The sequence below is a fragment of the Colias croceus genome, chromosome 19, assembly GCF_905220415.1.
Source record: "Colias croceus chromosome 19, ilColCroc2.1".
In the NCBI taxonomy this organism is placed as follows: Eukaryota; Metazoa; Arthropoda; class Insecta; order Lepidoptera; family Pieridae; genus Colias; species Colias croceus.
The window spans coordinates 6,411,562-6,427,130 of NC_059555.1; the positions used below are offsets into that span (position 1 = coordinate 6,411,562).

The 15,569-nt window shown below is 29.9% G+C and overlaps 1 protein-coding gene across 2 annotated transcripts; it reads right to left on the reverse strand.

Annotated features, from left to right (window-relative positions):
• Window positions 1-1,403: 1,403 nt before the first annotated feature.
• Window positions 1,404-14,870, reverse strand: LOC123700244. 2 transcript variants are annotated; one of them, XM_045647413.1, is made up of 5 exons: window positions 14,732-14,870; window positions 8,273-8,383; window positions 5,600-5,791; window positions 2,925-3,177; window positions 1,404-2,724 (listed from the first exon to the last, which is right to left on the reverse strand). In XM_045647413.1, exons 2-5 carry the CDS (start codon window positions 8,362-8,364, stop codon window positions 2,365-2,367), a joined length of 897 nt encoding a protein of 298 aa, XP_045503369.1. In that variant the 5' UTR covers window positions 8,365-8,383; window positions 14,732-14,870; the 3' UTR covers window positions 1,404-2,364. The 2 variants fall into 2 exon arrangements, with proteins under 2 accessions (XP_045503369.1, XP_045503370.1); XM_045647414.1 differs by having other exon boundaries at window positions 8,273-8,396; window positions 14,732-14,829.
• Window positions 14,871-15,569: the final 699 nt, after the last annotated feature.

Sequence of the window (15,569 nt, forward strand, 5' to 3'; positions counted from 1 at the left end):
GCAGTTCGCCAATATGTTTAATTAATAACCCTACATGTTGCATGGTTTAGAACGATAAAGTCAATTACGGAACGTGCAACTATGAGGACTTCTAATTGTTACGTCTTATTTTATTTTTCATGAAACTAAACTACGTTTTAAGCCTTATATAATAAAGAACAAAATAGTCGTAAAGTGTCTTTTAAAATTGTATTTTAAGCCCAACTCGCGATTTATGAAACTCTACAATGTAAGAAGTTAGCTAACTAATGCAGGAAAAACTTTTTTGTCTTTCAGATTATTCTTAATTTAAAATGCCTAATTATTTTATTTAACCGTGATTTAACCTTAACAGAAAAAAGCCGGAATATGGTTACTAATTCTACGTATCCACTATAAATCCTTGTAAAAATATGTTATACTCGAATTTAGCTGGCATCAACTTGCTCTGGAGAGTCATGATAGAAAAAGAGATCACACGCCTATCAAGATTCAAGATATGGCATTTAGGTCACGTACCAGCTTGATAAATAAAAAGGCCAATGAAGAAAACAAAGCGATAGATTGCAGCTCTATAAAAGCTTTTTACTCAATTCCAAAATGGAGTGCTTCCAAATTGCCTGTTTAACTAACATTTAGTACATTTATGTTTGCTTTTACCTAACTTTTACGGGAATTAATATTTTTACTGACAATCAATCAATTCAAATCCCGTTAATATACTTTATTTAGGTGTTCGTTAGATATTATATCCATACGGAGTGGCGCAAAACCCAAAGTGAGTCTTGGCTTGTAACAATAAGAGCCTCCTTTGGATTCGGTCCTGCGCCATCTCTTGCCAGTTATTATCGACTATATAATTTCAAAGATGAATATCACGAGAACGGAAATTTAACAATACCATAAAATATGGTTGATGATGGCAACTAACACCACACATATAAACATAATGAGAAATTGATATTAGAGTTGTATGTTTCATCAAAAATATAAAATAACTTTAAAAAGCAACGATAATACTTAATTGCCAGTAGAAATAATTCGGTTAATTTAAGATTTTATAAAAAATCGTGAAGCGTAGCCTCTACCTCTACGGCGTAGAGGCTATTTGTTCTAATTCCATTTACTGCGTTTGATACATATTCTCGCTTTTGAATCAAAAATTCCAAAAACTATATAAAATAATCATAGAGTTTATATAACTTTGTCCAATTATATAAATGTATCGTTTATTATTGATGAAATGGGAAAAGGGAAAGGATTATAAAAGAAAAATCGCTGAGGTGATATAAAATTTATTAAAATATTTACAAATACAAAAATAATTTTGTTCTATTGGACTTAATATAATACAATATTTTCAACTACGTTTAGATATTTTTTTATTATACATATAAAAAAAATCATAATGTGGTTATAATAGTAACGATAGAAGTGAAATAGTTCTAAGTCTGTAAAAATCAACTAATAAACAATTAAACTTGTATACTAAATTTGTTATTTTGCTATCTACCCCTTGTGCGACCTCTACTTAAATTTAGATACAGATATATGCAAGTAAAAATTATTTACAATTATCAGCATTGGGATTAATTAAGAAAAATAGTCTGTCTTATTTTAAAAATGTCTGCTAAGAATGTTAATATACCAGTTTTCCGAAAATCTAAACATTAATTATAGACTATATTTAAGTCTTATAACTACAGAATATTGATCAAGGAAAATAGGCTCTTACGACTTACATTTTTTCAATTTGGCAATGGTTACATGTTTCTATGCCAAGATCGTAACGATACGGTACAGTTACACTGTGAACTACGTTTATATGCTATATCAAAATATGTATGTACTATTATTTATCGTACATTATTAACACGCATTGGAATAAATTTGCTTATTGTACATATTAATATACGAAAAAGTAAAATAAAACGCTGACAAAACGAAATTACTTTTCAAATATAACATTGAATATCTACGCCTATTATTCTGGAAATGTGAATATTAGGTATACCTAGACTAGACCCTGCATAATATAAAATGTTACGTTATGATCGGCAGATACCAGAAACAGATTAGAATTAATTACAACATTCCGTATATTAACAGGAATACATTCGTATTTTACATTTCTACATAATCTAATGCTAAGGCACTTGGTAATCTTAACAATCAAGTTTTAAAAACTCTAAACATTAACACACGTATTCAAAATATTTTATTGATTTTTTTTTTCAATAAGAAAACAATGTTACAAAAGATATGATTACGTATAGAGTTATATTGACAGTCGCTTATAAATTCATAACCAAATTCCTACAAAACAGTAACAAAAAGAAGCGCTCACAATTACTTCTACCTTCTAACACGTATACATTGCACAGATTAATCGATATCCAGACCCTTAAAACTACTAGTCAAAGTTGCGAACAGTCCTCTGCTTGGTTTCTTGATTCGCTTCTTTTCGTCTGTTTTGAATATCTCAGATTCAATAAGCCACTCCCTGTAGTCGGTTTCCATGCTCCTTCTCTGTTCCTCATGTAGATCCTTTACAGGTCGTAAAGGACCACCATAGTCTTCTGGCAGGTATTCTAGGTCAACAACAGACGCTGGTCCTTCAGACGAGAAGTTCAGAAGGTTGTAGAGGTTAGAGTGAATTAGCGGTTTGACCAGACACATCACTTGGTTGATGAAAGATACGGTATGCACCACGTGAATCTTCTTTAGACGAGCTGGATGGGCGCCCTGAAAAAAATTATGCGAAATTAATTTGTTGTTTAGTCCTTCGTAGCTATTTTACCAAAAGTGAGATCACTGTAAGATATCAAAATTACAAAAAAATATACGCAATGATTGCCTCCAAAAAATAATTTGAAACTGCAGGAATCAATTTGTGTATTTTAATTAATTGATGTTTTTTTAAAGAAATCTCCTATTCTACTCACTTGAATATATTGCATAAAAGCGCGAAGCGCAGGCAGCGTAACTCTCGTCAGATGTCCCAAACTGCATCCCTTCATGTCAAAGATAACAATATATCCCTCAGAGAGTCTATCGTCAGACAGCTTTATGTCATTAAACATGCAGAACACCCGTACCGCGTCTGCGAAGCACAATTTGCTATAATCTGTGTCTGCCAGCCTGTATAGGAGGATGTGGTATCCCTCGGGTGTCAATTTGGGAAGCGCGGCCATATGCCTGAAAGGAGAAAAGAATTGTTTGTAAATTTTACAAAGCATTCGGTGCTTATTTTCCTTATTATATTGTTATTTGTATGTTTATTTATTTAATATGTATCTATTTTTTAATAATGGCCAAAGTGCCAAGTACTCTATGTCCATTGACCATGAAACATAAAAATAATTATTTACATATTCAGTAATTTTCCTGCAACGAAAACGATCAAAAAGTACATCTTTCGATTGAGAAACTATAACTATGACAGATGGAAATAGATGTTTCGTAATCTTATCCTATTTTATCTTATATACGTATAAAACTCGAGAACGGCTGAACCGATTTCGATAATTCTTTTTTTATTATATTCCTTGAAGTACGAGGATGGCTCTTATGTAGAGAAAACGTAAACATGTACCACGGGCGAAGCCGGGGCGGACCGCTAGTATATATATATAAATGAATTGCAAAATGTGTTGGTAAGCGCATAGCTCGAGAACGACTGAACCGATTTCGATAATTCTTTTTTTATTATATTCCTTGAAGTACGAGGATGGATCTTATGTAGAGAAAACGTAAACATGTAGGTACCACGGGCGAAGCCGGGGCGGACCGTTAGTTATAATAATAAATTTTATTTGATTACTATTGACGGAAATATTCTAAACAGTATGTTAAAGTACAAAGGTTCTAAGAATATACAATATATTTAGAATAACATTTAAACTGATACTTTAGAAATAATTAACAAAAACATTACCCTCCTTCTTTGGCAGTCGGGTAAAAAGGCTTGTTTCTCTTTAATAACAAATATTGATATTTGTATAAATTAGTTAGAATTAATATTTGTATACATTATTTTCCGTATTGCACAATTATATAATAGGATTACATACTGAATCTAACACGCATGTTTGTTTGCACGCCTGTTAAGTTATTTTTTATGCATACTTGAATCGTAAGAACTATTAAGTTGTCAACTTCGTTTGTTTGTAGAGATAAATAACCAGATATGACGTTTTAATTGGTGGCTATTAAGTCTTTTAAAGTGAATCTTTTGTTATAACAATTCAAATTAATTCAATTTATATTTCATGGTTGTTGTGTCATGAACATTCGCAATTGTTTGAGTTACGGTGCATTTACATCAAACGAGTGAATGCTCATTCTAAAAATTCTGTCTATAATTCTGGGGAATACACACAATTTGTCAAATTCTTTTAGTATAAACAGACGTAGAACATTCTTTCGTTGTTCTAAGTGCGTTCGAAAAGATTCTATGCAATAATCTAATACGAAATGCCACTGAACACGAGTTTTCGTTTACATTAAAAGATCACGACAGAATGCTCTTCCTCTAGCTCTAGCTCTATATTCGTTTGATGTAAATGCACCGCTAGGCGCTATCTATGACATTCGAACTTCTTTCAAATAATCTCTATTCAATCATTATTCTGCGTATTTCTATTTTCTACAATCTACGTAATACAAGGTACCTACAAAACCATACAAACTAGAGCTCATATTTAAAATTCATTAATTTGAATTGAATGGAACGAAAACAATATAATATATACCTAATACGAAAAACACAGGTTACCCAAATGCTTAATTGGATATTATAAATCGATAGATTTTATATATATAATACTAGCGGTCCGCCTCGGCTTCGCCCGTGGTACATATTTCGCAATAAAAGGTAGCCTATGTTCTTTCTCAGGGTCTAAAGATTGTCTGTGCCAAATATCATCAAAATCGGTCCAATAGTTTATGCGTGAAAACCATACATACATACATAATTACAAACCTTTCCTCTTTATAATATTAAGTATAGATATTAATTAAAAATTGTGTTTAATTTCATATTAAATAACATTATAACAATGTTTAGATAGATAGATGCTAAAGGAGATTTACAATTTTTCTAACTAGGTAGTAACTACAACAATATAATTCAATTGAGAAAAAAGTCAAATAATGGATGTAAAAAATCGCAATGAAAAGGTTTCTACTACGTACATACATATAGGACGTAATTTTAGTCAATAAGAAAATAAGATTAAAAATAAATAAAAAAAAAACATTACAACACGCGTCAGTAGGTACACATATTTTTTTTCTAGAATCACTTTACGTATTGTCGCTTTGACCTTAAAGAATTTATTGCTACTTCATTAAAATAATTATGTGTCTTTGTCTACAAATACAAAGTTTCGTCTATAATTATTAATTTGTTTACCCAATAAAAATGGATATTGGACAAAGTGATCATTTCATATTAGACAACATCTTTTACGTAAGTATGTCAACATTTTTTCCATATAAATAAAAAAAATGATTTCCGTCAACGACTAAAACAGACTTTTCGAAAGGAAAAATAAATATGTATTTTCATAGGTTTAAGTTAATCTTAGGTACCTACTAATATTGACAGAAAACTTACGCAATATCCAAAATCACTTGATTTTTTGGCATCAATGGGTCCCGATTCGAGAAAAGGTCTGGGGTATTGTAGCGTAAAGTGAAGTAGCATTCAATTGTGTCCTGGGTTTCCTTTACTTTATAATAGTTTGAGTGCAGGAAAAGGATAATAAATTCATCTGATATGTATGGCAGGTGCGGCTGGCTCTTCATCCTGGAAGTAAACATTTTTTGAAATAAATAATTTGTCTCATTTTACGTTGTTATAATTTTTCTTATATATTCTGCAACTGGCTACTCTACTGCTCTACTGACATTCTCTTTCCCACATAAATTGTTATTTATGCATATATGTTACAGTTAAAATTATTGTAAGTGCGCTGTACGATTTTAATTAAGGGAAAAAGAAACGGCGTCGCCTATAATATGGTAATGTGACGCGTTTTATCGGAATAACAACTAGCTAATACATTGATTGATAAATAACCAATATGATTTTTTTTTGTTTTTGTTAGTGAGCGTATAATGACGATTTGTTATTTTATATTATTCTTCCTTGTGGTTAAAAAAATCCCATAGTTTTATGGCTTAACAGCGCAGTTTGTCAATTTGGAGCTTTTCACCGTTGTTTGCGTGAAGTAAATGATAATAAAACTCATACTCTGTGTTAACAAGATTATCATGGCAATTAACTTTGTTGATATTAATAGCTGTTATAAGCTTCAACTGTTGAAAATAATTATCAATTGTTTCAAGTACAATAGAGACATATTATGTAGGTACAACAAACGTTTTGGTGATTTGACTAATAAATTACAAGTTCTGAGTGAGTATAGAGGTACCAACAAATAAGGTTTCTCATAGGTTTTTTGTAAGACATAAAAAAACGAAGTACTTAAGCCGACCAAAACGTGTTCAAAGACGGCCTTCCAAGTTGGAATTCTATTTAACACAAATAAATCTGGTTAAAGCAAGGTTTTTGCTGATATTTACTACGACTTAATGTAAAAAAAGGAAAATAACACGTAAATAAACTAAGATAGATATCGATATGTTTCTTTAATAGCCAATAAATATTATAAGCGATAAATATACCATATTGTTTTCTTAAAACGTAACTACTAACAGGTAATCAATAAATCTCAAAACTTTATCAGGTAAAATCGTTTGGTCTTAACCCATTGAGCCCCAAGCGGCCCGATCGGTCCACGACACAATAGTTTTTCTATTGTGTCTGTGATTCCGTTCATCAAAGCCTGAATTAGTTCAGCTAAAAGGTAACACAACATTCATTGACAGGGCGGTACGAAGTTCGCCGGGACAGCTAGTAGAGAATACTGTGAATAATAATAATACTGTCAGTAATACTGTGAAAATTCAATCCATAACAATATTAAATTAATTTAGCAAGCATTCGCAGTTTTCCTCCTTGTTTCTATATCCGGAGGCATAATTTTTTAACGCATTTTAAGCATTGTTGACATTTTTTTGCACCTAATAAATTGGGTTCCGTTGGCCTTCATGGTCAACGATTTTCTCAAAAAACAAACTTAGTTCATTGTTCTTAACCACTCGGCTCTTATACAATAATATGACAATATTTATATCTACAAATACATTTATAATATAATCTAAAAACTACATCATATCAGTAATCAAATATATCACATCATAATATGAGTACCTAATGTTGAACACTGTTTTTGTATCGTAGCAACACTAACGAAAAAGTGTAACCTAAATAATAAATATTCGTAACAATATTTTTTTCAGATAATTCAGTTATCTCTCCAATATATAGGTAATATCTATCACCGATCCCTATGCTTCTAAACGTATCTAAATAACGGCCTAAAAACAAATTTGAATTTATATTCATACTTGGAGATTGGCATGGACTTTTTACCTAGATGAAAGCTAGCAAAAATATTTTTTTTTTTGTCATTTGATCAAGTCGATACAAAATCGCTTGCAATTAACACCGTTATATTAACACCCCTTTGTAAATACATTCATACAAAGCCTTTTATAGCTACACAAAGACGTTTTATTAAATAGTCATTATATCTGGAGAAAGTTTAACGGACATTCCATTCACTGGCTATTTGCTCTGTCGGTTTCTCGCAGTACTCGTATGATGTTAACTGCATGTCCAATAAGTATTTATATATAATAATATTATAAAGCTGAAGAGTTTGTTTGTTTGAACGGGCTAATCTCAGGAACTACCTACTAGCTTGGTTTGAAAATTTCTTTTGGTATTACCTAGCCCATTTATCAAGGAAGGCTAGGCTATATATTATCACGCTAAGACCAACAAGAGCGGAGCACTGCGCGTAAAACAACGGGGCACAGCTAGTATATTATAAAGTTAATATTAAGAAGTACACAATAATAAACTACATATGAATCGACAAAATTGTGACGCTAAAAGAACGTAGAACGTACTTACAAAAAAACATAAGTAGATTGTTTCATATTAGAGCCTCGCTGGTAGAACGTCGTCGTAAGATTCGAACCATTATCATAATAGTATAGAAATATATAATAATTATAGTATAGTAATATATATATAAGCCCAATCACAGATATATACCATAATAGTATCTATAGTCTATATGCCAAATGTTATAATTCATATAACTTTCTAAAAACGGAACTTTCTGAATCTGAAAATTCAACAAAATATTCTTACCATTCCCGTATCTCTTGGATTTCATCATCATGCCCCTCTGGAAATGGCTTCAATCCATATAAAAAGGGGTGCGAAAACTTCGTCGCCGCCATCTTTGCGAAGGCACCCTTTCTGTAAAGAAGAGTTTAAAAATGATTATCAATTAAATCCTTAATACAACATCTAATTACGTTTTACTGACAATATAATATGCATTTATACAAATAAGTTTAAATACAAGAGTAATAAAATTAAGATACACGATTAATTATGAATTAAACATTACAATTTAAGAATTTAAGATTAATGTGCTGTCGATTAAGAAATATTTTCGTTAAAAGTTTAGCATAATAAACCGATTAGTCATGAAGGTATATGTTTAGTACCTACCTAATGTTTTTGTACGATTAATAAAATTTAATTAACAATTGTGATAACAATAAATAATAATACCTAACTTGTACCTAACATCTAATCATCTAACAACTCATAGAACTCAAATCATTTATATATTATTATAGTTAGCGTAAAAAACATATTTAAAATTATATTTTATTTAAAGCTTTAGTCTGCTTTGAAAGATTGGGCTTTAGCTTTATCTCAAATTCCTTAATCAGCTTAATGGAATAGGTAATGTCTTCTTCAAAAAAAAATGGGTTATAAACGAGTGGATTTTCTAATACAATAAGGTCGCGGTGATATGAAAACCACAACAGGTTGCAATGATTAGCATCAATTTGTTTGACGTTGGATTATTTTGAAGGTCAGAGACCCTGCGCTTTTATCTTGAATGTCAGAATTAAGAGATATGGTTGTGATCAAGAAGCTTATACGTTGTGATCATTAAAATGAAATAGAAATTTAAAGTAGGCTGTATTTCTTAAAGGACATGAAATGCCCTCGCAAATCCTTATACACCTAAAGTAAATGAGTTCTTTAATTTATTTTAAAGTATGTTAATGATCTGATACCTTTTAAGGTACATATCTTAAAAGGTATTAATTTGGAAAAATGTGATTTATATCTACATATAAAATAGAATTTGAATCTGTACTCTAGGCATTAAATAACAAAACTGCTTGGTCATTTTCGGTTCGATAATGAATATTAATTTAAACTTTAGGCTAACGTAAGTATACGGAATTCGTTTCAAGTCATACTTTCTTTTCTGCCCATTATTTATGACCAATAAATTATTGAATCATCCGACACGTGCAGAAACACGAAATAAGTACGTTCTAACTAAATTAGGGCCTGCTTCATTGCGGTCCCAATAAAACTAGAATAACACCGGTTCAACAAGCAAACTAATATTGGGCAATAAGCAAAAATATCACTTTTTAACACGAAAATGCAAGTAACCGTCGTAACAGAGAAAACTGGTTATTACGGTGCTTGAATTCGTATATCGTATGATGTTACAAAATAACCAACGATGCGTGTTTTGTTTTCATGTAACGCACGGAACATATTTCCACTAATCACCTGATAATTGCTTCAGCTAGAATTTACTTGCGAATAGAACTCTAGTTGTCAAAATCCCGTTACGATTACGGACATAGAGTCCGTTTTAGAATATAATTCAAAGCGGGATATTATCTAGAGTCATAATAATACAGTATTAATATTCGAACTCTACTTCTCACCTAAAATTGATCACGTTTGAGAATACAATTATGAAAGAGTCACAATAATGTCTTATCAATGTTCAAACTCTACTTCTCACCTAAAATTTATCAGTTTTAGAATAGAATTATGGTAGAGTCACAATAGACAATAATGTCTTATCAATATTCAAACTCTACTTTGTCATCCAAAAGTAATCACGTTTCAGAATATAATTGTGGTAGAGTTGTGGTTTATAGTTGTGACTCTCTTGTGTCATTATTGTTAATGTCGTATCAATTTTCGTACTTATTTCTCATCTAAAAATTGTCACGTTTGAGACTAGAATAATTGTGGTAGAGTCATAATAATGTTGTATCAATATTCAAACTAACTGTTAGCACCAAATTTTATACAAATGCAACGAATTTTAATTTTTATCATTAATCATAGATTTTTATTATGAAAGGCGTCATGAGATCCTAGAATTAAATTAAACTTGAATTCCTATGGAAAAGGATACAAATTTTATGAAAGTCTCTACTTTCATTAATCTCAAATGCAAACAGTTTGTGTGTGATTCTATTGAAAACAAAATCTTTATGGTAATTATTTTTCTTTTTCTCGCGCGAATTATCGTTGAAATCAGTGTCATTGTTATCCCAACCTTTTTTTTTCTAAATCTTGACAGTGTACGATACGAATACTATATTACAATGTACAATACATTTATAAAGATTTACATGCAAATTATTACAATACCAAATAGATATATACTTACTACTATTTTAATACAATATACAGTACTTAGTTTACGTAAATGTTTGTTAACAGTACGATATATATTGAATATACTTAATAAATTAAACTCGAAGCATATTTAAACACGTAACATAAAAAAAAAACTTACAAAAGATTGTATTTAATTGTAGACTCAATGCATAAATTATTATTTATATAAATAAAATTGGTAAACAACTTAATGACAATAAAAACTATGTATTTGGACCACCTAAATAACGGCCCCTTTAAACTCGAGATTCTAAAAGATTAAAATTGTATAATAGACCTACCACAGTAATGTATGCATGCCCTTATATTTACCCATCGACCGTCAAAACGTGCGCGCAAATACCTCACTTTCTTTAGAGAAAGTACTGTCAAGTTCGTCAGAATACTGCTAACTGTTGACTTTGATCCAATGTTTATTCAACTTTGACTTCGCATTTTTTAGAGTTATTGTGTCACAACATTTAACCAACATTGTTTTTTTTATTATTTTAACAATATATTAGTAATATGTATGTACTAGATTTCTGGGACCCGGGACAAAGGCATCAGCGATCTCAAGTAATACTGGACACTTAAAGATTTTTACTATAAAAAAAGATATGTATATTTCTTTATTTAAACTATTTAGCTCTACATAATTATTAAGAATTAAATTTGTTAAAAACAGAAAAAATACTTTAGTACCTACACGTAATTTTCCACACAAATTAATGCATTAATTATAATTATCAATATAGGTAATACATATTAATCACAAATCGTTTTGTACTTAATCGATATGTAACTTATAATATTTGCATATAAAAATAAAATCGACGACGCGACGATCAAAAAAATTGTAAATAATTATTTTTATATTAATTTGTTTTTATAAATCCCCATGTTATGAACTAATGAATAAAAATTTAAATGTCTTATGATAAATAAAATCATTTTTTCTGTATAAATATAAATTTATAAAGAATAGAAAAAATTCGATCGCTCGGGCGGGTCACGAGTGGCTGAGTTGGTGAGGCATCCGCCCCGGAATGGCGCGAAGGATGCGGGTTCGAGTCCCGCCTCGTGATCGAATTTTTTCTATTCTTTATAAATTTATATTTATAAAGCATTTGAATGCCATAAAACCAAAAATATAAATTCAACATTTTTTTCTGTTTTAAATTGAAATTCTAGCTGTACCTATTCTTTTTTATCAGCAACATAATTAATTTTTATAAATTTATACCATAATTTAATTACTAAGAGTTTATCGGACATCTATTAACGAAAACTAAAAAATAATAAACCGTGAAAATAATTAAATGCAGTTTCAATCAAAGTCCATTAAATAATTTGAGACCTTATTGGTCTCAATATCAACATTGAGGTCAATTACCGTTGACAGATACTGCTTACTGATATTCTGAATACAGATTAAAATTGCCAGTGATAAAAAAAATACGATTCGAACTTTCAAGGTTTGCATAAACCACAAAATATGCAGCTATGCAACGGTAAACTAAACAAATTGAGTAGGTATGTTCATAGTAAGAATATACATATCGATTGTCATTTGTCGATATCTAAAAAGAAAGGACAATCTACATCTCAAATACAAGTTTGTTTTCACAAAGACTGATTTTTGATATTTTCATTAAAAAAAATATAGATTTATTATTCATGGTAGAAAATCTTGTATTGTTATTCAAGATTCTGTATTAATAGTTATTATGTAACTATATTCACTACTGCAAATATATGTATGTTCTTCTACATCTACATATTATTATTTTTTAACAAAGCTTAGATAATTATTTATTCTTATTTCTCAAAAATTGAAATGGACTTAAGACTAAATACTTATATCTATGTTATGCTTCTGTATAACTTCTTAAAATATGCAGGTTCTAAGCCGTGAATATTAATTGATAGTAAATAGAATGTAATAACTACATAATAAGTCAATACAAATCGTGAATATCGAATACTCGTTAACTGCGCATCAATTTTTCGTTTATCTTGAAATATTGATACACTATGTGGTCACATATGGTTTTGTCCGTTTCCCCATAAACTTGATTTACAAGTTTTCATATAGGTAGAAATATGTCATTGCGTTTTAATTATAAAATCAATGAGAGTTTTTGTAAATTAATTATTTTTCATATACTTAAGCTTTTAACTCTTATTTACTTACTTATATCCGACGCTTATACACTAATCAATTTTTAGCAGTTTTTTAAAAAATGTATGCTCCATGCCCGATAATTATTAATTTCCAATAAGATGAATATAGTTAAATTGCATTTTTCTTACATATTTTAATATGCTACATTTTATTAAATGATCACGAAGCGCTATCTGAAAGTAGATTAACTCACCTGTTATTTTTTCAAGTTACGTCTTATTTCATTGCGACTTACTCTCACATTCAAATTTTTGTGTCTAAATTAGGTAACACAGTAATAATTTTTTTTTATCGTTTTATAGTATATTTAGGTAGCTTTACATCTGCATTGCCAACAGTAAGAAACCTTCTCTTATTGATTAACTTCTAAACAGGTTTAACATGGATGCCACTATAGTTAACTGTTAACTAATTTTATATTATCTCGAAATCTGAACTCAAATTATGTACCGGTATTCCATGTATGACGTAGACACTGAAACTATGCCATGACATTGCATATTCGTTGTACCTATGGTTGTACTATGCTGTGCTATATAGGCATTTATAATTTCACTGCAAATATCTGTAATATGATATTCTGGTTATATAATGTTAATCTAATATGCTCATGGACCTCGATAACACGTGAAAATAATGAAATTATGCACGCACAAGACTTAAATGTTAAAAAAATATGTAATTATTTATTCAATAACATTTTCTTTTGTATCCGCTGTGAGTAATGAAATTCAACTTTTAATTACTAATTAATTGGATTATTTCTATTATTTTACACTAAATAAGAGTAATATTTAGGTACCACTTTCATTTATAGCCTAATAGATCTAGTCTAGATCTAGATAGAAGAAAAAGTGCTAAAAACATTTGCAATTTCATGCCAAGTAATTACGTGCAAAATTGAAATCTTTATGTGTTGTATGTAAAAATCATTCAATCGATATTTTCTTAGAGCTTAATAGATCTTAGAGTATAATGAATATACGAATATATGTAATAATATAAGCAATACATTTCTCTTTTACAAATAAACTTATATTGGGACATAATATCCATGCTCTACATTTGCTCTTTAGTCTATAATCTATACCAATCATTAATGCAAGTTAAAATCTGCTGGGTCCACTGTATTTTTTTCTCTATTAGTAAACGCTTATCGGTATGATATAGTTAATATAAACTGTTATATTATAACGTATAAACTTACTAATGGCAATAATAATACGAACTTATATGATAGAGATGCATCGAATTTTAAAGACCAAATTGCAATCAATTTTCATTACTGTTTTCTCTCATTAAAAGCATTGTTCCAATCGAAAAGATGTTATAAAAAAAACTTATTAAATATAAATAAGGTCGAGTATCAACAAAATGGAGCACATTTCAAAGAAACGAATCAAATGAAGCTAACCGTACAAACGCCGAAACAACATAACGGTGCAACCAGCTGATATGCTCTTGATAAAATTATGCTAATACGTATTTTATTTTATAAGCATGTAATATGATGCATATGAATGAACTCGTAAAATTAAATGATTCTTGTATGAAGTACCTGTGTAGTAAGTATATTTGTTTATTTATGTAAAAATTACGGGGGTAGTTAATTTTTTAATATTCCAATTAGTTAAATATAAAGAAATCGTCTAAATAATAGGTAATAGCCACAGTAGTTATAAGTAAATAAAATAAATATATTTTAAGGAGGTCCATTTAAAATGTTATACCTATTTCATAAATTGCGCTTTACAATTCAATTGAAAACTAATTAAAAATATATGAATAAACATTTCAAGCATAGTGACTAAGGTGTTTACGAAATATAAATGCATTTATATGGAAAAGCAACAAAGTTGACATATTTCTTGCAACAATTATTTGCTAAAAATTCTGATAATTGCTAAAATGCTTACTTTTATAAGTCCTGTTGATAAAATCACTAACGGGACCAACGGAAGGCACACGCGGTTCACGTATCGCGGGACTGGAGCGCGAATCGCGACTATCCACAGATAACTATATACCAGTCAGAGACGACTGTCTTTGCCGGCTACCAGCGGTCTTGTGCAACTCCACGTTAAAAAGGTTGACTTTCTAACTACAAATTGGCGAATCCATCAAACAGGTGCGGTACTATATTCAAGAATGAAGAATGCCATTCTACGTACAAACTACAGACGTAAAGAACGCTGGTCCCTTCGTTGCGCAAAAATGGTAATAGGAATAGTTTGATACTCATCTAGTCCTTCTTTTGAAGTGTCATGAAGTCAAGTTTAATTAATATTTATAAAAGGTTGCAATTTTCGAATTCCATAATGAATTACAAATTATTGTAGAGTCGGCTCTACATTCGCACTCAGAAGGTGGATATAGAAAAAAAAGTGAAAGAATACGAAACCTCCATAGATTCATGACTAATAAATACACAATTTTTTCATGCTACGTGCTATATAAAAGTCTTTATAACGTATAAACTATAATGCACATTAACAAAAAATTCAGTCGACCGAAATGACCATGGTCGTTAGAGATTATTCAACTCGATTCATACAAATATTTAAGACAAAATCATTGGACAAAACAGTAATTTTTACAACACTACAAAAAAAATGTTAATTTAAGTACTTAAATGTTAAATAATTTATCGTGATGCTTACATATTCAATTAAGGATTAAAAAGTAATTAACGCTTTGCGAACAATAGCCATTCAAAAAGTTATGAGTACAAATTTGAAATTACAATTGGTTTTA

Coding starts and splice junctions, on each gene's coding strand:
- LOC123700244 (XM_045647413.1), bottom strand. CDS start 8,364: ATGGCGGCGACGAAGTTTTCGCACCCCTTTTTATATGGATTGAAGCCA. Junction 5,792..8,272: donor ATCCAAGAGATACGGGAATG/GTAAGAATATTT, acceptor GTTTACTTCCAG/GATGAAGAGCCAGCCGCACC. Junction 2,725..2,924: donor CTTTTATGCAATATATTCAA/GTGAGTAGAATA, acceptor AATTTTTTTCAG/GGCGCCCATCCAGCTCGTCT.